At 37.5% G+C, this 22,736-nt stretch overlaps 1 protein-coding gene across 3 annotated transcripts in view; it reads right to left on the bottom strand.

The window, feature by feature from the left end:
* SIPA1L2 (signal induced proliferation associated 1 like 2) overlaps nt 1-22,736 on the bottom strand; it is a 139,005-nt gene that overhangs the window by 67,240 nt on the left and 49,029 nt on the right. For all 3 annotated transcript variants that reach the window (XM_082049602.1, XM_082049604.1, XM_082049603.1), the window contains 3 exons: nt 13,505-15,211; nt 7,124-7,257; nt 5,548-5,736 (listed from right to left, as the gene is read on the bottom strand). In XM_082049602.1, coding sequence (XP_081905728.1) covers nt 5,548-5,736; nt 7,124-7,257; nt 13,505-14,969 — 1,788 coding nt within the window. In that variant the 5' untranslated portion in view covers nt 14,970-15,211. The remainder of the gene's footprint in view (nt 1-5,547; nt 5,737-7,123; nt 7,258-13,504; nt 15,212-22,736) is intronic.

The following is a 22,736-nucleotide window of genomic DNA, read 5'->3' as shown; positions in this document are numbered from 1 at the left end:
AAAACAAACAAAACGGAACCCCACAAAACAACCAACTTGAAAGAAAACTGCATTGTCACTATCCAAACACGGATAGATAAAAGCAGCACATGAAGACATTCAGACTTTTAACTTAGTCAGTTATTTATAAAAGCATGTTACAGCATGACAACTTCACCTGGCAATTTTTGTATAACTGTCTTCTCTCAGATTCAAAACAAGAATAGCTTATATCTTATTTCTACCCTTTAAAGTTCAGTGCAGTTCAGTTAAAACAGACCCTCAGAACAGTAATTTCTGTTGTATGCAACCTTTTGCCCTCTCCATAAAATTGTCCATTGTTAAAAATTATTCCCTGTTTTCAAAAGTATACTTCGAGCTAGAAATAAGATTGCAGTTGAATAATTTTGTTAAACAAAGGTCTCAATTCTAGAACATTAAAAAGAGATAGATTACTGCGTTTAAAAAAGAAGTATAAAAACTATAAAAAGTGAAGTGTAAAAGAGATGGTTACTTCTTGAGAAGAGTATTCTTGTTTACTTGCCTTTTATACATACTCAAGATGACAAATGGGAAACCTCCATGTGAACGGATTAGTCCTATTGTTCTTACCTGACAACTTTTAGAGCTTCAAAAACTGACAGAGACCATCAGTCACACCAGATTCCCTTAAGACATTTACCTATATTCACAACTTAAATCAACTCTCCAGCTGTACGGAATTCTCTTAATCAAACTTCAGGATTAGTGTCTAAAATGCATGTTATGCAAGGACTCTATATTCCTATTAGAGCAAAGGTGACAAGAACAGTCTGCGTCACCTTAGAAATACATAACAGTCTGCTGTGTTAAGCATATTGTAAAACCCAAATACCTAGACATGTTACTGCACCAATGTTTTACCACAGCAATTTTGATGAAAAGCTACCAGATGAGATTACTAAAAGGTCAAGAAAACATACACACATGAAAGAAGTGTCAAAAATATCATTCCAGACTTCAAATAATCCTTAACCTTCCCTCTACAATAAATGGTATGCTTCTCCATTTTAAGTGGAGAGCTGTATATAAGCAGTTGCCAACACTCAATTAAAAAACAAAACCACCAACCAAACAACAACAAAAACAACAAAAAAAACCACACACAAAAAGCCCACTATCCAAATCATTATCTCCCCTGAAGAAATAAAAGCTTTCACTATGCTTTTACTAACCTATGCTTTCATGATGCTACTGCTTTTCTAAGCTAGTATTCTTTTTTTGTCTTCCATTAAATTCAAGATTTAACTTGACAGCATTCCTGGTTTAACTATTTACCTTCATACACAACTAATATACAAAAAAACCCCACATAGTCAAGTTAATGAGGAGTTTTGAAGGCCATAGATAGAATCATTGACACTAAGAGTCTCATGACCAAAAGATAAATGTATTAAAATGAAGTAACAGGGAAATGCTAGACTATCGAAGTCAATAGCCAAACACTTCAAACATCAATTTGGTCCAGAGTTCATTTTTTACTATGAAGTTAAGCCTATCAGTAGGGCAATTTCTTCTCATTTTAAGTTGTACAAACAGGCCTAACTCTGCGATTTCAGCAGATCTACATTCAGGGCAATGCACACTACAGAATTTGGTTTATTGGTGTAGAAAACCTGCAGCTCAGCAGGAATAACAGTAATGTAAGGTGGCCACCCTCCCACCCCTCTGGTGAGCCCAGGATGTAAATCCATCTTCTCCCTTTGATAACTTGCTTTATACTGGGGTGAACCCTTGTGGAACATAGCCTGGCAGGAGGCCATTGACCAGGCAACAGTCATGAACAAAGAACAGGCGCAGTAAGGACAGGAATGAATGGTGCTGCAAAAAGGTTTCACCTGGGCAGCACAGAACACGGAAGAACTAGGAGCTGTGCCCAAGTTTGGTGTAGAATGGCAGGGGTAACCATGTGAAATAAAAGGAGATTCTGGGTTATGGATGCACTGTAGGAGCGGCCCAAGTCAGACCACGGAACTCTGGAGAAGGGCAGGGTGAAGACACCGGCTTGCTCTTGTCATTTCCTTTTGACTGGCACTAGATGCTGTCATCCATCCAGAGTGCTTCCTTGTTTGATGCCCATTTTGAAGCACTGCCTGGAGAGAGCTGGGTATTTAACCAAAGGCTCCAGATCGCTCACTGGTGACTATTTTATTCAGTGGAAAGCTAGCGTGAATGTAATGGAGGAAACTGGAAGAAAACTGCTCATATAAGAACTAGACTACAGGCAGCAGTGCTGTTACTTGACATTTCCCAGCAGAGACTTAAAACGATTGTGACCACAGTGCCACTTCTACCCCCGCTCTGTGTCAAATAGCTTAGCTTAAACCACATGGAGTTTAATTCCCTTGACTTCACACTAGAACTGAGAAGTGGAGACGTTAAATGCTGAATCACTAACAACAGGAGCAAACAAACAGCAGTAAAGAAGCACCTGGGCAACATATTCAATCTAGAAATACGCAGTTACACTCCTTCATTCTTTCTGAGGAGACCAGTTACTCCTGAATTTATTCAAGAATATCAATAGAATTCCAAACAGAAGTGAAGTATCTTCCAAAACAATGTACCATCTCATGGTTTAAACATTGTCCTAGGAGACAAACATTGTTCTCGGAGCTCAAGGAAGGAATTCATCCAGGGTTTTCACTTCATGGACAAGTACCATAAACTCCAGACACTTACGTACAAATTTGATTCTACCAATACCATTATTGCTAAACAAGGCAGCAGCTACAAGCTCACTGCAGAAATCTGAACCGCCTACCCCTCTGCTTGGAACCTTCATGACTGTGAAATTAGAAGAATTAAGCAAAAGAACTCTCATGACAAGATCATGGGCAATGAACAGAAGCAGAAATCGAGATACCTTCAGAATGTCAAATAAGCTTTGGCAGGATCTTAGGAAAAACTATCAGAATATTTAAACTTGATAAAGTATCCCAGTTTTGAAATGGCACTGCCTGCTTATTCAAGTCTTTTTAAGTAAAAAGCTGCAGACATGGTTCTGATTTCATATTTTCTAAACTAGAAATTCTACATTTAATTTGATACTGAGAAAAACTTAATAATGTGACATTATAAATTAATTTCTAAACCCATTCAGCTACTTGGGTATATGATATGTATTAAAGTTGCACAGAAGTCCTTCCTGACTCAAAATGACCGTGTTCTAGTCAAAATCACTCATACTGAACCTTGCCATCTTGTCTTGAGCAGTATAGATTCTTTATCATGTAACAACAACTCGTCGACTTTCATCATGTGAGGATTTTGGAGTTTTCCTGGCAAGGAACCTGAAGAGATTAGACACTCAACAGCCACTAAATATCACTGCTACCAAAGCTCCTAATTTTGGGGAGCTTTTTGTAAACTTTAGCCTTTGGCCTACAGAGAAGTAAATATTCCCAGAGGAATGTAAGGGGAGCCAAAAAGCATAATAAGCAATGATTAGAAGAAATGGGGAGGAGGAACTACAGCAGAATTAGAGAGGAAAAAAGCAAAACAACAACAAAAAAACCCAAACAAAATCCTGTCCAGCTTACAGATAGTTGACTTTTATGTAATTTTACAGCCAAAGCTAATGCTATCATATATCAGAATAAACTGGGAAAACGCAGAATATTTATTTATATATTCAAATTAGGTCAACCATCCAATTTGCATCGACTTTCTACTGTCATTTTAGAGACAAAGTTTTACCCACGTGTTTCCTCCATAATCCATACTAAATTTTACTGAATACTACAAAACAGGTACAAAAAGAAATCAAAACACCAGTCTTCAGTCTCCTAAAGAACTATGCAAACATTCAATACACCATTATACAAAATGAATATTTATCCTGGTGACAGTATTAATCCTCTAGATCAAGATTCATATTTTTAAATTCATGACACTTCAGCCAGCCATCACCTTCAGCTCCAAGCATAACTCTTTTTATATTTGCTTGATTAATAAACTCAAAGCACCAAGTACATAAGAGGATTAACAGCATAAATGGATCTCATGCCAGTTCTATGCAGAGCTTTCTGTTTATGTTCAAAGTAATTATCTCATAATAAGCAGCACATAACACACATTAATATTACATTTTGCCTGGTGACAGGCCATTTCACAACAGGATTGAATTTTCGGAATTGATGACCCAAAACAAAAAGAAGTGCTATGTATGCTGTTTCTCAAAATTAGGAGTTGATGATGAAAGAATAATTTTGGTCAGTTAAATGGACAATCTCCATTTGCAATTTCTGCAAAATACAGTGAATTTGGGAAATATTTAGGTCAAGTCAAATAAAGAAGTACTCTAGACTGCCTTGAACATAGTGCCCCTCTAAGCAGTGAAAATTATTTACTAGATTAACCCAACTCACTCTGGAGCTCAAACAGGAAAGACAGAGCAACATCAGGAATTCCTAGATTCAGAACTTGGTGCTTCTGATTTCCCTTTGTTTTACCAGAAAAACTGACAAACACGAAGGAAAAAAAAAAGGACATTTTGCACAATGAATTTTCAATTAAAAGTCCTCCCCAATGACTACAGTGAACAGAAGCAGTAAAATATACATACAAAACTAGCTTAACATCCCACCCAAAAAAGCATTTTTCTTCCCCTGTCTACATTTACTCTGTTTTGAACTATTTTTATAGTCACAAGACAGAATTCTGACAGATACCACCAATGTTAGACACAATCACTACATTCCAGACTGAATTAACATTAAAAATTAATTACACCACCATCATAATCAGCTGAATTCAGCAGCTGATTCAACTTGAACAGAGAGATACGGACTTTCGCCTAGAATCTGCACTTTAAATGAATATTTTTTAAAACATGGGTTTAAAAATTGATTTAAAAGCCATCACAAGCTTGTCCTTCACAAAATATTCAGAAGCTATAAATTTAATCACTAGCTTTGAATGAAGCAGATTTGCTGTACAGAACCCAATACACCTCACCATTTTTTCTCCAAATGTAAACAATATTAATATTTCATTGCCATGCGGTTAATTCATTAGGCTCAATGACAAATTCAGTTATTTGAACTCCAAAGTATTCTATTATAGTAAGATCACTGCAAGTTAATAAAAAATGTTATTGTAAAAAACAACCCAAAATTTTAGATGTTGAGATTTAATGTTATATCCTTTTGCCTCCTTACCTATGCACATTAATAAAATGTTAGATGTCTTTTCATTTGCATTCAGCATTTGTGCGCATTAAAGTGCTAATAAGGATTGCGAAAATCACGTCTTACCGACGTTAAAACTTTAGTTATAATCTTTCTCACTCATCTAAAGAGATTCTCCATAGACCAGTGATTTTTTTCCTAAGCAGCAATGTACTTTAAAAAGAATTTGCTTAGTAAAGCAAACCTCATATTATCTATGAAAATACACAAGCATCTCCAAACCCATGAAAGTGAAAGGTTTGCATTACAGATCCATGTTTATTAAAGTTGCCTCCAAAATATTTAAGACTTTTTTTTTTAATGACTATTCTTTAAAGAAAAGTTATGTGCCACATACCCCTTGTTCATCTAGTTTAAGCAGCTGTTCGGGTACTTTGGGTGAGCTGGAAGCCTGCCTCAGGCATGGAATGCTCAGCTCTGGTATCACATACTCCAGCACCTCTTTGAGTGGCAGACCTCTTGCTGTGCCGTGCCGAGCAGTGGATGGGATAGCGTCTTCTAAGATTGCTCCTCTAAGTGTAGTAAGCTACAGCAAAAGTAAAACGCACAAAACATTTTTAGTTCTAATACTACAACGGCTTTGAAAGTTATAAAATTCAGGTTTTAGCAAAAGCAGGGAAGAAAGACTGGGAAGAAAAACATTCCTATTTTTAATTTTTTTAATCTGTGAAAAGATTACTAAATAACTCTTACAGAGGAGATAGGCTCTTACTGTCTCAGTGACAATACCTTTTATTGAAAGAAATTCACCAATGATCTTATGAACTTATGCTAATTCCTAAGACTATTACTTTTTTTTGAAAAAATATTTAACACACCAGGAAAACTAAAAATTGATAATTTTAATGCCATACTACCCTAGTAGACATAGTAGCTGAATGTGAGGTTGAACAGCTAAGGTAAGCCACAGCTAATGGCACCTTCACTTAACCCATCCACCTACTTTTTAAACCATGCTCCTTTCTCTTCATTGGCTTTGGCAAAGAGAGTAACTTCTTAGAAGTGAGTAATTTCTTAGAAGTGAGTCAGCTGAATCACCTCTCCACATATACATACAGAGATTGCTTTTTTTGGCAATAAAAGAAAAACCTAGCCTAAGAAAGTATTATATGTGTATATATATATATACATATATGTTTCTGTATCTGTTTCTAAAAGCACACGAGCCCAGAGATATCAGGTCTAGCTAAAACTTCTCTATGTCCTAATCACAATAAAAAGCAAATGTCCTAAAGATTATGAAAATTTAAAGTTGCTTGCTACAATAATAACACTGCATATTTTCATACAAATCAAAGCTAGTTGCTGTGATAAAGAAATTAGTTTTGCAAGAAATAATAATATGCTTGAAATAAGTTATGAGATGTGTCTTTCCACAACAATCAGAAGCGAGCTATTCTTTCAAATAAGACCATTATTTTTATCAACATATTAATATTCCTTCCACAAATCATGTATGTAGAAGTGTTTAAAAATATCTCACAAAAAAGTTTCTAAGAAAATATTTTGAAACAGAACAAAAATAAAGCAATTCATAGTACTAGCTTTCACATTTTTCCCTTCCCTTTTTCCCTACATTCCTTAATCTTTTATTTCTGTCATTAGAAACATAATGTCAAGCAGCTTGATCCAAACTTTTATTGAGCTTTGTTCTTTCATCAGTTCCCTTACAGTTACTTTCAGGGAAATTACCTTCTTAGGGATGCCTGTTCAAAATGAGAAAAAACTCATGCAGTACAGAAGTGGAAAACTGTTGCAGAAGCAATTTCATGTACTACCACTACAAGAAACCTCCCTTTCCCATTAACAGATTTACTTTCAAAGTTAGCAACATATCCACAGACAAACAACTAGTATCCAAAGCTCTACAGGAACTTTTCCATTCCTTTGCAGAACTACCAAAAGAACTTTACCTCACTTGTCCTGAAAACAATACGATAGTTGAACTGAGATCCTTCTTTCTCCTTGGCATCTTCAACCTTCTCCCTCCGGATGCTGACTGCTACAGGTCCAAGATTCTCATCTATTCCAAAGTAGTTCTGATGCTCTTTTGCACAAGAGTGAATGAAGATAAAAGAAAATAATGAAGTATGAGTCTCCTAGAAAACGTTCACATCTTATTAAAAATTTCTGCAGCAAGAGAAAAGTATTATTTTTAATTGAGCTATAAGATCTGTAAATACACTGGCTTGTAATCTTCTGAACTGCACAGTAAACACAAATGACAAAATGTTAATTTTGATGAGCAGAATGATCACTCATGGCACATAATTCAACTGACTGCACCTGCTGCTACTATGAAATAATATTTTTTGGTACTATGAAATTAATAATTTTGCTTGATGCTGTAAGAAACTACTTTGGAGAAACCATGCCTACATAAAGTCTTCAACAAATGCCAACAGTCTTCAAACAAGGTGCTATATAGGTTCCTTAATTTCATACAATTTATTCTTCTTTAAAGCTTTACATTCAAAGCAGCAACTCACTTTTAACAAATGAAAACTGAGCCTAGTAACTCTTCAGTCCTTGATGAATAGTTAAATTCATCCTTGAGCAACCTGGCTCAGCCTGGGAGAGTAAAGCACTACCACAGAATAGGAAGATCAAGTCAGAGACCATTTAAGCAGACTAGGCACATTCAGGTCCATGGGACCAAGCAGAATGCATCTTGAGGAAACCAGCTAGTGCCACTGTAAGGCCACTCTGTATCACCTCTGAAAGGTCATAGTGAGTGCTGACACCCACCTTTAAAAAGGGCAAGAAAGAGGGTCTGGGAAGCTATAGACTAGTCACCATAACCCTTAGTTCCCAGGGAGATTAAGGAAAAAATTCTCATGGAAGACATTTCCAGGCACAAGAAGGACAAAAAGATGCTTGGAAACAGCCCTCATAGATTTACCAAATGCAAATCATGCATGACCAACTCAATTGCTTTCTACAATGAGATGCCTGGCTTTGTGGACAAGGAAGGAGCCATGAATGTCACCTACTTGTACTTTAGCAATGCTTTTTAAACAGTCTCCCACAGCATCTGTGTAGCTAAAATGAAAATACACAGTTTGGACATTCAGATTATAAGGTGAACACAAACTCGCTGGCCAGCTGGCCTCAAAGGACTGTGATCAGTACTATGAATTCCAATTAGTGCCCAGTTAGTAAAAGGTTTATAGAAGGTTGATAGTAGAGCTGTTACTGTTTAATATTTTTTTTAATTATCCGAATGATAGAATGGGATGCATCTGTAACAAGTTCACGTACATGACCAAGCTGAAGGAGAGCAGTTCATGTATTGGAGGTTAGGGCTGTACTTGGGTGCAGCAGATGAAGGGGAATAACTGGCATGCTTTTAACAAATATGTGCATAGGGCAGATACTGAAATGCATAAACCCTGCAGTATTTTACGAAAGCAGGCAAAGGAGGTTAATCCATCCACACAGGCAGAGTCCTATAGCAGCAGGGTGCCTGTATTCACTGCTCACTCCCCGCTTCCCCTGGAGGCAGCAGCTGCTGGGATGCGGCAACTGAGCTGCACGTGAAGCAACTCTTAACACGTCAAATCAAACTCTCACTTTGACAATCTGAAAACATGGACTGACAAAAATCTTATGGAGACCAACATAGTCCTGCATCTGGCACAGACCAAACTCATCCAACAGCACAGGCTGGGGACCATCTGCCTCAGGAGCAGCTCTGTGGAAAAAGACTGGTGACCCTGGTGAGCACCAGGCTGCAGAGCAGCCAGCAGAACCCCCAGGCAGAGGTGAAGGCTGCACCAGCCAGAGCATCCCAGCAGGTCAGGAGAAGACATTATGCCTCTCTGGCACTTGTGAGTCCACAGGAAGAGTAGTGTCCAGTTCTAGACAGAATGGGACAAGGCCAGCAGGCAACTGGCAAGACAAGTAGGGGCTGCAGCATATAACAGATGAGGAGAGGCTGAAGGAGATGGGCTTGCACAGCCTAGAGAAAAGCAGCTTGAGGGGGGAAATAATTGCAGGACCCCAGGAGCTGGTGGAGGGTTATAGAGAAGGGAGACCCAGACTCTTCTCCAAGGCAACCAACACAAGATGTAGCCCCTCACTGAGGGGAATCAAACACAGGAACAGGTTGCCAGGAGAGTTTATGAAATCTCCATCCTTAGATGCTCAAAAGCTAAAGAGACAGCTAAAGGGGAACAGGTTCTGAGCAACCTATCAGGATGTACCTTGGAAGGCAGCTTTAAACAGAGAATTAGACTGGCTAACCTCCAGAAATGTCTTCCAATACAATTTATGCTATAATTCCATATTTCAAATAGCAATGAAGTAATACACTAATTTCTCCTTTTAAGATTGTCTGGATGAGAAAACACTTTGCTAGCATATTTGATATAGTTTGATTTTTTTTTTTTTTACAGTGCTTTTATAGAAATTTATAAGGAAGATTTTGCAAAATGTCATGCACTGAGAAGTCATCCATATTCTTAGAATGGATACAAAAAGATCGTTATCACTACATAAATGACAGTCTTCTTTAACAAACCAAGTGCAACTGAAGTGTCCAGTAGCGTTTCAAAAACCTATCTATATTGGTGGTTACAGTCCATCTCCCAGTGGAGAGAAAATGAGTATCAGCACGTTACAACTAGTAACCTTTTTCTGGAAGGAACACCTGGGATCCAAGGGGTATAAACATTAAATTATTCACTCATTCTCACCAACTACATTCTTTGCCCAGCCTGAGCATTCTACCTGCATGGATGAATTATACTTCATGGACTTCCCAGAGTTCAGTTAAAACTTTGAGTCTTAGTGGGCAAATTTATCAAATGGAACAGGATTTTGCAGACCAGAGAGAGAGAGTCGGGGGCCAAACACTTTCAACAACATAAAAACTCCTCACAGCGGCATATTCAGGTTTTGACAAAAGGTAAAAAAAGCATGGCAGATACCTGCTTATTTCTTGTACAATATGAAACATACAAACCCCAATACATTATTTATGTCCTTTAAAAAAATAATAGATAAAACAGTTTCAAGAATGGGAATTAAAAAAAGTTTAAGTAAATTAAAGAATAGCATGACTATATTCTGGGATTTGGGAAAAAAATTTTGAATTCAAGGCACTTTCTTTTTCCCCAAATCTCATAAAACTCATTAAGCTCATTTAAATGTATTTGTGTTGATTTAAAAGTATCGACTGGAGAGAAAAGTAGTGCTATTTTCTAGCTGTTTAAAGAAAGACTGCAAAATATTCCTTTTTTTTTTTTTTTTACTACTTATTTTTGAGGAATAATTGTCAACTTTTCTTCTAATACAAAAGTCTTACACAAAACTGAGTTAATACTAAAAGCTTACTAAGCCTGTACATTTCTTCCAGGACATTTTTTTTCAGTTTGATATCAGCAGATACATACAATAACATATTAAATGGTTGCAAAAATCCCTCAAATAAAAAGCATGTTAGTAAATGTCAAGTCTCAAGGTATTATGAGGCTAATTGCACAAGGGGAAAAGGACAAATCAATTACAATAAAAGCATATTTCTTTTATCCTTTATAAAATCAACACAGCTTTTTTTTTTTTTTTTTCCCCTTCTCATCCCTTTTTATCACACAAAAATATAGTTCACTAAAGGACACCATTAATAAATCAAAGCCATAAGACAAAATAAATTATTCCGGCTTTTCCAAACCTTAACTGAAAACCGAGAAGATATTTTCCATAAACATTAACATATTTTACATCAGTCATGTTGGATTTGATTTTAACAATAGTTGCAAAGCTTATAAATATGCAGCATAAAACTACAGCTCATTTCAGAAGACACTGAATTCGAAATCTCTCATTTCTTGAAAGGGAACGGAATAATTAGTGCCACACATGCCAGGGTGTTTCTTCCATGCATCTTAAAACAGAAAGAAAATTTGTATGCTGACAAGTGCCAATTATAAAACTGTGAACTAAATAAAATATTCAGAAAGTTATTTCTTTTCCAGAGATATTTTGCAAAAGGCAAAAAAAATCTGTGGTATTACATATGTCTCTATATACAAGTTACTCTTGTTTACTAAATTTTTATTTTATACTTCCACAATTATTTTGCTAAACTCAACTGTGCTAGTGAATCTACAATTCAATGAACAATCAGCTAGGAGAGCTCCTGTCATGGAAGAGCATCAAGTAAGACTCAATATGCATAGAAATGTCACTTTTTCTTACAAGAGAGATCCACACAACAGCAAGACATTGTGGTGCCCAAGGCAAAATGCCTGTTTTATTTCCTCTATTCGTAATAAATTTTGCTTCGGTGAGAACTGTGTTCAGCTGGAAGTAACCTGGAGATTCCTTACATGCTTTGTCCCTTGAGATAATAGGTACTGAAAATTAAGTTTTTAGTTCCATCAACCTGTTTGCCTTGTCTCATAAGAGCCATCCAATACAGACTTCTTTCATACAGCTTCTGTTGTAGCTCTATAGAAATAATGTGGAACAAGGCGCAGCTTATATGTCATTGTAAAAGTGAGAGAGTAACAATTTATTACCGGATATTAAATGCACCACATCATATTTACTTTTGAAGAACTCTACCTACAGAACAATTAGTAAAAAGGACAATAACAATTAAAGTTTCCTAGTAATGTACCATGTGTGATAAAATTCTCAGATACTATTTCTTTGCTTTTAGTACTATATTAAACATACTTTACATTTAGTCAAGAGATCATATATACATAGTATCAGAAGTTAATTAAAACTGATTATATTCACATCAGTTTTCCAGAAAGGTCATTAGGTTTGTTTATAGTATATTATTTAAAGTGTTTGAGTACTTTGTATTTTCTTTTTTTTTTAATCTTTCTGACAGGAATTTTCTTCACAAGAAAATGTTCAGCCCCTCAGAACCTGTAACTCACCCATGATAAAACCATTTCACAAATATGTCCTCTTTCATTTGGCTTAACCCTTGGTTTTTTTCTTTTGTTTTCCTATCCTGCCACCACCTTTGTCTACTGACAAACTTCCTTTCATTTCCATCTATGTCAATCCTTTCTTCTTTCTGTCCCTCAAAAAGTATGCCACCCTTTTGTTACAAACTTCCCTTAATTCTCTTCAACTTCAACTCATTCAACACTTTTTAGTCCTTTACAACCTGCCAAGCTTAAAAGCCATTTTGAACCTCTGAATTTACTGCCCATTCCTTGCTTATATCTCTGAGTCTCTTTTGTCCTCTTCCATGACAGATCTATATTATTTTCTTCCTTGCCTTTTAAACAGAATGTTTTTACAGACAATATGCTCTAGGTGTCTACCGGATTGTGTAAACGAGTACTGTACTGGATCCTCTTTCGAGTCCCTTGTGAAGAGTCACAAGAGGAAGGAGCGCAGTACAGAGCTTATTTCCTGCTGTTCGAATATAATTATAATAGAAAGCAGAGGAAGTGTAATTTCAGGAAGACTCAGGCAGTAACAGTCTTTTAAGGACAGAAGGAGCCTTGTTTTATTCTTTTAATAATAGCAAAAAGACTGAGCTGTAATTACTAACACAGAAAGAACAGATACAGGTGTTTTGGGGTTCTCACCAGAAAAATGGAGATTTCACATACTGAATACAGCACTGAATACAGACAGCCAAAGCGGATCACAAAGGGGAAACAGTGTATCTGAATAATGAGTCAAGTCAAGATAATTACTCTGCTGCAAAGAGTACCCTGGCACTTTGCAGTGTGAACATATCCTAAAAGAACAGGGTAAAGGGCTCGGAGAACAGCATAAAACAACCTTCTTTAAGCTGAAAAACTACATATCATCAGAAGCTCTCTGTTTAAGGAGTATGTATGCATGCACACAGTATGAAAGGCCCCAAGAAACACCTGAAGACAGCAGAATCTAGAAGAAGGAAGTCAGAAGCCTCAATAATACAACCTTCTCTTTCGGAGGTACTTTTAGGAAATAATGATAACCACTCTGGGTATCGGTATTTCCCATGCATTTACTGGATATAAATGTATTTGTTTCCTCCTGCCCACAGAGAAAGTTTGGTTCAGAGCCGTTAGCTTACATACCAATTTAAATGACCCCACACTCAGTGAACTTAGACAAGTATTGCATAACTTTATATATAATCCACTGGTTGCTGAATATCCCCCTGGGAAAGCAAGAATAACAGGCTTAACTTTACTAAAGAGTTTCAGGTTGCCCTGTAATACTTAGGTTTCCCTATAGACAAGAAGAAGGAAAAAAAGATAGTCTTCACTAAGCAACTTAAATCTGATGCATAAGTATATCAGAATTATTGCATTAGAAAAATTTACCTTTTCCATAGAAGAACTTGCGGTAATAATATGCTCCAAGATCAATGTGTTCTATGATGTAACGCTTCACTTTCTCTCTGTGAATGGACTGGTTTTCTCTTGGTACTTCCAGTACTGAAACACCAGCGTTTGTGCAATGGGAACTCAGAGAGGACTCAAAAGAACAACTTTCACCTGAAGAAAAAGATGCTGAATTTGCCCTAGAAAGTGCAATCCGTCTGTCTCCTTCCCCACCAGTTTCGTTCCTGAAGTAAGGGCAACTCAGTACTAAATCATTGCTCTTCCCATCACCCTCATCAGCATCTAAATTCTCTTTTGAATTGAGGTCCTCTTTGCTTCCCAAAGGAGATTCACAGTTTCCCGTTTGGCCTGCTGGCATCTGAGTCTGTGACGCGGCTGAAGCCCCAGTGGTTATATTTTTTCTTTTTCCTACATTTACTCTGGTAGCCATTGCTTCATTTATGTTAAACAAAACACTCTGAACATCATAATGTGCAAAACATTTCTGATAGTTCCAAGAACGAACATTTCTGTCAAGTCTATCATCCAGATCAGACGAAAACTTAAAAGTTTCATGCTCACTTTTAACTGTTCGCAATTTTCTAAATAGAGATGTTTCTACTGCTTCTGATTTTAGTCTCCTTTTGAAAGATTTCTCCCTCTCTCGACCAAGAAGTAGGGCACTGTCCATGTAATCCAAGCCAGAAATCCTGACAAATTCTCCCCTGGAAATCTGTGCAGCAGCATGGAGACTTGGAGAAACTGCAGGGTCACAGTGGAAAAACTCAGAAAATCCAAATGGAGCAAGGGTTTTATGTTCAAAATTTTCCACTCGGTATCCTCTTAGCATGGCAAAAAAATTTTCTCCAGACAAGCCCTGTCTATCAATGGAAGAGGTACTGCCATATTCTCTATGAAGAGCTGCTCCGGTATTTGGGTTAACAGCATTCTGGTCTAACACGTCTTCAGCATCAATATCACTTATTGTCACATCACTGTTGCTTCTTTGTCTTATGGGATGAAGTCCCCTTTGAGGTGAATGAACAAAAAGATCTCCTATGGAATATTTTCCCTCTGTAAATTCCAATTCTAGCTCTTCTTGCTGTCCATCACTTTGGTCATTTTGTCCATTAGGAAGTACTGAGCCAACACTTTCGTAACTGGCTGGAGGTCTGTTTTCCCAAGCAGCTTTGCTCAGCTCTTTAGAGCAATCCTTTTTAGGAGGCCATTCAGATACCCTTGCTCGAACACCCATTTTAGGCACAGCTGGTGTACCATTTGTTTGATTATTTTCAGTTTTGCCAGATGCAGTTGAAGAAACAGGAGGACCCATGTTACCATTCAGAGCTTTGAGTTTTCTAGCAAAATAATCATCAGATTGCATGCTTCTTGAAGACTCCCTGAACTTGGAGGAAGTTCTGCTAACTTTGTGCTTATCTTCTTGCAAAGACCTTTGATCACTCATGTCCAGGCAGTGGGAGAGGAAACGCTACTATTGCATAAATTGACTGGTACTTTTGTTATTACATTGCCTTTTACGGGCCAATAAAATGCAATATATAAATACAGTTACAGTCTTCCCTGTAGTGCAAGCAGAAACCTCAGTGTACCATTTTTGTACAACTTCTGTCAGGAGAGCAATCTTAAAACATTTCCTTCGGTTCAGATGCATTCAGTTCAGTATTAATCCAGACAAATTTCTTTTATCTGTTCATTAAAAAAAAAAAAAAGTATTAAAATGTTTATAGTCAATAACAGTAAGCTTACAATGTTGCTTGTATATACACAACACCCCATGAAACTAGAACTAATGAGACTTGCTTTGTATGGTTTTGTATCCCCTGCCTCCCTAAAACGCAACAAATGCAATAATCCCAGTTTCCCATGTGATCCCTACAGGATCCGCGTATCTCCCATGGGCGAACCTGTACACACACACTGAACTGCAGGCCAGCTCCTGCCAAGCAGAACAGCCACACACAATTCTCTCTGTGTTTCCTTCAATGCCGAAATCAATTTAGATCCCTGTTCTCCGTCTAATCATAGCACAGCCAGCTCTAAGATAACTTCTTCAAGTTTAATTAAAACTGGCTAACACACACAGGAGTTATGGTGCAAGACTGGTAGGTAATGTAAGCAAAATATATGAAACAGGACCTTAGACCAAGAAAAGTGTTTCATCCAATTTAAAAGAACACTTTAAAGGTAAGTAATCTCTGCACTATGATTAATTTGGTGCATAAATCTATCTAGCTCTTTTTTTCTCTCTCTCCCCAAAGGGAAATTTACGTACATTCCTTTACTTGGAGTGTAAATTGTTATTTAGCTGCATAAAACAGTTATAGTTTCTTCTGTTACATTATATTCCTCTGGTTGGAAACCTAGACTGTTAATTCAGTTACTGTGCTGAAGAACATATCCACTGTATTCCACAAATAAAATAGTAGCTCTATTGATAACTGTTAATTTGCTCACGAAATTGGAATTGTTAGGGTATAAAAATATTCTTCAATGGCTTTAATGGTCCTAAGAATGACCATGACTCATGCTGTGAAGATTAATTTGCAGGCAGAGCCCATCTTTAACCCATTGCACAAAACTAAGACTAAAATAAGAAGCAAGTTATGTAGTTCCTTTTCAGCTTTTGTTCCTTGAACTAAAAGAACATAATGATGTTTTAAGATGCTGCAAATAAGCATATTATGCATTTAGAGGTTAAAAAAAAAGGTTTGGTCAAATTAGCCTGGAATATGAATCTTCTTCTGACTTCAGGGAAGATACAAAGCGGTTAAAGGAGCTCAGAAGATAAGTGGGTTTTTTTTTTTCCACCTATTATTTACGCCATAATAAATTCCAAGAGTGTGAAGCAGGTGAGCAAACTTTAGGACCCTTCTACCAAAATCAGTCAATAAAAACACAAGTTAGAGGTACAGTAGCATCACAATCGACATTGTTTCCATGTGACTGTTACTAGAAATGGGTAACAATAACAATACAGCTTACTTTCACTACATATTAATTCCTCAGAACTCCTATTTGATGGCCAATAACATAAATTTAAAAAAGGAACAAACCCATTTTTTTTAAACAACTGTGTTCAGAGCAACAGTACTTCAAAATTAGCCTGTAGTATTTTTAAATATTGACTTATACAACACAAAAAAGATCAGTCACAGAATGACAGAATGGTTTGGGATTGGAAAGCACATTAAAGATCATCTAGTTCCAACCTGCCTGCAATGAGCAGGAACATCTTCAACTAGATCAGGTTGCTCAGAACCCCACCCAGCCTGGCCTGGAATGTCTCCAGAGATGGGGCATCTACCACCTCTTTGAGAAACCTGTTCCAGTGTTTCACTACCCTCATTGTAAAAAATTTCTTCCTCATATCTGGCCTGAATCTCCCCTCCTGCAGTTTAAAACCATCACCCCTTGTCCTGTCACAACAGGCCCTGTTAAAAAGTCTGTCCCCATCTTTCTTAAAGGCCCCTTTTAAGTACCAAGAGGCTGCAAAAAGTTCTCCCTGGAGCCTTCTCCTCTGAAGGCTGAACAACCCCAACTCTCCCAGCCTGTCCTCACAGCAGAGCTGTTCCAGCCCTCTCATCATCTTTGTGGCCTCCTCTGGACCTTCTCCAACAGGTCCATGTCTTTCCTGTGCTGAGGGCTCCAGAGCTGGATGCAGGACTCAGGTGGGGTCTCACCAGAGCAGAGCAGAGGGGCAGAATCACCTCCCTTGACCTTCTGGCCACGCTGCTTTTGCTGCAGCCCAGGATACAATTGGCCTTGTGGGCTGCAAGCACACATTGCTGGGGCATGTCCAATCTTTCATCCACCAGTACACTCAAGTCATTCTCCACAGGGCTGCTCTCATATATATCAACACACTTAATATTTTGGGGACACAAATAATATTCCAAAGATGGAATACAAGAAAACTTCCGTGGTATACACATTAACACAAACAGCTGACAGCACTTTCATCATGTCTTAGAGTGTTCTTTATACAATTGCATAAGTCTGAGAAACGTTTGCCAAATAAAAACACTGAAGGAAACGTTAACTATCCCAGAATCACCTTTTCTGTTTCTGCAAGAATATAAAATAGTGAGAATGCAGAAAGGTCAATTTCTCATCAGGAAAGGTATTTAACTTTTTATTGAAGATTAATTAAATTTTCTATGAAATTAGGGTGAATTACACCATTTAGCCTTCTTGCCTTTTCATACAAAACCAACATTCATAGGAGTCATTAGTATATGCATTTTTTTAAATTAAAAATAATATCTTAGAAAATGGAAAAATACATAAGGCCAGAGAAGACTATCCTCCAAAAATTCCATTATTTTCTTCCCTTGTGTTAACCCTTTTTCTGTCATAAGCATTTGTGCAGAAGTAGTGAATTGGACCAGGAACAAAATCCAGGTTGAAATTAAATTACCAATGAGGTGGTGGAAGGCAGAAGGAAAGAGTAACAAATGTACACTATCACCCCATTTCCTTTCAATCCAGATCCACAATGTGGTTGACCATTTGGCCTCACAAACAGCTGTATTTGTGGAAGGTGACAGAGAGCCTGAAGGCCACAAGAAAGCAAGGCTTTTTTTTTTTTTTTTTTTTGGTGGTGGTGGCATTAACTTAAATACTTCATGAAGTATGGCCTGAGTATTTTAAAACAAAGGTACATTGTAAAGGTAACTAGATAACTATTTGCCTTTATTGTGTAAAGCTGTTAGGATAAAAGACCAAATAAATGCCTGTATTGGAACTGTAGATTGACTTTTTATTGGAAATATTAGTATTTGAAGATGTAAAGATGTAATGCAGTATATTTAAGGTACACTAGCAAATATTTCTGTAAAAAAATCTGAAGTTGGCCTAATTGACAAAACCTGCCTGTTTTTAATATAAATTACCATTCCTGTAACTCAGTACAAAAGCATATTTTGGTTGACAGCTGACCTATGCCAATGGATAGCACTATATTCTCCTGCAGTCATTGTTAAGGTTTTTCCCCTCTCATAGTAAGAATTTAGCATTTCAAACATCTCCCTATAGATGCTAATATTATATATTATCAACCAATTTTGTTTGCTGAAAGTAAACAAACTGTTACTTTCACAAAGAATGTTGCCCATGTGATCATGAGCACCCTTCTCTTCAGACCTGTATAGTCCTCTTGGTCAAGTTCTTCACTTCTCTCTTTCCATTCCAGCATTTAAGAATGGAATCACTGATAGATTCGGTCAGAAAAGAAAAGCTGGATGCCCACACCCTGCTGTTCTGCTCCTGCCAACCCTTCCCACGAAGGCTGCTGGATGTGATGCAAATAACTGAAGTTCCTTCCACAGGGCTACAAAGCCTTCCTTCTGAGCTCCGCACAGCAGCTGGTTTGTTAGCCACAGTTACAGTTCTTTAACGTGGAACAATTCCAAGTTTCCTGGGGACCTGGATACGTGCCCACAAGTGTTCCTGTGCCAGCAGCAGAGCAATGAATAAGAAGTGTACTATTGGACTATCCTGTCAAAAGGAGGCTGTTTGGTAACGTTGCCTCGTGACAGCCTTGATAGATGGAAATGAATTATTTACGAAGTCTTTCTGTGATCACTTTGTTGATCAAGACTTTGGAAATCTGCCCTTATTATTATGTAATGTTATCATCCTAAAAAGAATGCATAATTTGGACAAAAGCATTAATCTCTACTATTTATCAAGATGACAATTCTATAAACCATGACTCTCAAGCTCTACTAATCTTAAAAAATGGGAAGTGCAATTTGATAAAATAGGAGTATAGGCAGGAATAATATGCCAAAAGCTGAAGATCAGACATTTAATTTGCATTCAATTGATTCTGCACAGCATCTTCTGTGTGCTCAGAGTCTGGTTGTTTTCCGCTCTTCAAAGGAACACATAACAGGGTAGTAGTGTTGTGTACTTTGCCAGTACAGCAGAGCAGCAGTTACACAATGGCTGCTTTATGGGAATCCAAAGTTTGCAAGAAAATTCTGCCTTCGGGCCCACACTTTTGAGTGCAATGAAAAAGAACAACACAAAGGAGAAATGAACATGGTTCATAACCTGCCTGTATTTTCACAAGTTCTGGACCAGATAACCCACTGAACAAACTGGTCACAAGGTATCATTTCCTAAAGCTAAGGTTGTCTCTAGAAAAAGGGCAAGTAATTTTTGAAAAAGAATAAAATCATATAAAAAGTTGGGGTTTTTTTACTTTAAGTTCAAACTTGTTCCAGTTTTCTTATTTTTTAAAAGAACACTATGTTTTTAGATTTACATATTTTCAGTATATCTATTAACAGCATTTGTATCTTAATGATTCCTAAATCAGAGCAATCCAATTTTCAGAAGCAAAATGATGGCTATGCCTGATTTTCAAGCCATGCTACTTATTTGCATGTCCAAGCCAGAAAATGTTGGTCTCACTCAACTGTGACATCATATCATATGACAGTTGATTATGATGTCAAACAGAAGAATTATTACCGCAGACAAGAGTATCAAAGAAGAAAATGAGTTCTTCAAGCATGTGTTTTCATGCAAATGTCTTTAGAAAACCATGATATTTAAGCATAATTGTCTTTAAATAGAATATTTCTTTCAAAGTTTTCCATGAGGCACACTGAATATTAAAGGATAACACTAACTATAAATGAGCCACTTATTCAGATTGCAGCTGTGGAAAATGGATTGGAAATATTACAATGAACAAACTATGAGCACAGCTCAAAAAAAAAATAGTTCAAATTATTATACATCAAATTTACAATTAAAGCTATAACTGCTACAGTATAAATGGTTACTCCTCATATGCATATTTCAGATACTTGATTAATATGCAGACAGACAAGAGGCAGAAGGATGAGAAGCTCCTCATTGGACTAATGGAAATACATACGAGCTGCTGCGTAGTGAATATTTGCTGCATGCTCCCTCAGTTGTGCTCTATTTCTTCTTCTTATAGTCTTTGCCTTCATGAGAAATGCAAGAGCAGAAACCAAAAAGAATCCTTGGCTGAAATGAAATAGTTACAGAAATGTATCTACAGAATAATCCACCAGAAATCACACTACAGCTGAGCTGATTTGGGGGTTGATGGAAGGAGCTATAACTAAGAGTGACAACAGCCTACATGATTGTCAATGCTGCTCTAAGACCATCACATTCCTTATCAAATTAGCAGAATTGCTGTAGTTCGGGACTGGTGCAAGATTTAGGGTAAAAATAGTAATAATGAATTTTTTATATATATATATATATATATATATATATATATAAAATTTTACTCTGTTTGCTCTTCAAATATGGTTTCCATCTCCAAGGGAAATGGCAGATACATGTAAATATTGAGACAGAAATGCAACATGTAATTTTGGAGCAATAGATCTTTAGAACAGATCTCTGAGTTCCACAGCTGTTCGGTACTCAATGAAAGGTGTTTTATTTTTAAGAAAGAAACATCTCCAATCATAATGACTCTCCTTCAGTCACGGGTTGAGAAATATCATCATCAACAAGAATAACTGTATAAGTTTAAACAGTAAAACACAGGCCCCTCAAAAACGTTTGTCTTGAATTTGTCTTATGGTCAAGATTCCCCCCATCATCTTGGACTTTCCAGGGAAAATTTAATAAATCACACCTAACTTCTAAAATCACTACTATTTTTTATTTTTTAATATACTACAGTCAATTATTAAAAAGAACTAAAAAAGTAGTTCCAGTAGTTCTCTGGTGTAATTCCTTATACCAAAGAATACCTACCACAAAGTTCCAGCAGCTTCATAGAATGGGTTTGGGTTGGAAGGGACCTTACAGATCAGGTAGTTCCAACTCCCCTGCCCTGGGGAGTTGCCCTTCCACTACACCAGGTTGCTCAAAGCCCCATCCAGCCTGGCCTTGAACATTTCCAGGGATGGGGCATCCACAGCTTCTCTGGGCAGCCTGTTCCAGTGACTTACCACCCCAGGGTAAAGAATTTCTTCCTTTTATCTGATCTAAATCTGCCCTATTCCAGTTTACAACAGTTGCCCCTTATCCTATCCCTACATGCACACTTGTAAAAAGTCCCTCTCCAGCTTTCTTGTGGTCCCCTTTAGGTTCTGGACGGTCTCCCCAGAGTATTGTCCAGGCTGAACAGCCCCAGCTCTCTCAGCCTGTCTTCATAAGAGAGGTGCTCCAGCCCTTTGATCATCAACCAATACACACAAGTCCATCTCCTCAGGGCTACTCTCAATTCATTCTCCACCCAGCCTGTATTTGTGCTTGGGATTGCCCTGACCCACGTGCATTACCTTGCGCTTGGCCTTGTTGAACTTCAAGAGGTTCATACAGGGCCAACTCTCAAGTCTCTCAAGGTCCCTCTGGATGGCGCCTCTTCTCTCCAGCACATCAGCTGCACCCCACAGCTTGGTGCTGTTGGCAAACTTGCTGAGAATGCGCTCAATCACACTGTCCATGTCGCTGACAAAGATGCTTATCAGCACTGGTCCCATACCAGCCCTGAGGAACACCACTCATCACTGGTCTCCACTTGGACAGTGAGCCTTGACTGCAACTCCTTGAGTGTGACCATCCAGTGAACTCCTTATCCACCAGCCTCTCTTTAGCATATCTTCTATTACTTTTCCTGAATATTTGCTCTTACACATAGTATCTTAACGCACATTGTATCATTAAAAAATATTGTTCAAGTTTTTCTTCAAGCAAATGAGGATGGAGCCAGGCTCTTCTCAGTGCCAATCAATGATAAGACAAGGGGTAATGGGTTCAAACTGGAACACGGGAGGTTCCACTTAAATATGAGAAGAAACTTCTTCTCAGTGAGGGTGACAGAGCACTGGAACAGGCTGCCCAGGGAGGTTGTGGAGTCTCCTTCTCTGGAGACATTCAAAACCCGCCTGGACACATTCCTGTGCAAACTGATCTAGATGTTCCTGCTCCGGCAGGGGGATTGGACTAGATGATCTTTCAAGGTCCCTTCCAATCCCTAACATTCTGTGATTCTGTGAAGCTAAGTTATCTTTAAGTGAAAAACAATGTTTTATATAAAAATATTACTGATTACAGTATTACTGTCACTGATTTTAAAATTTCTGTTAGAAATCACCTTCTGTTACAGAAAAATATGCTTAGATGAGTTTGGGACTGGTTTAGCACTGTATTTTCTTAAAATGCTAATACCAATATTCTATTGTTCCATTTGCACAAGTTTTGA

This window comes from Streptopelia decaocto (assembly GCF_964273445.1).
Source record: "Streptopelia decaocto genome assembly, chromosome: 3".
NCBI classification, from domain to species: domain Eukaryota; kingdom Metazoa; phylum Chordata; class Aves; order Columbiformes; family Columbidae; genus Streptopelia; species Streptopelia decaocto.
This window is presented reverse-complemented; position numbering and strand designations above follow the sequence as displayed.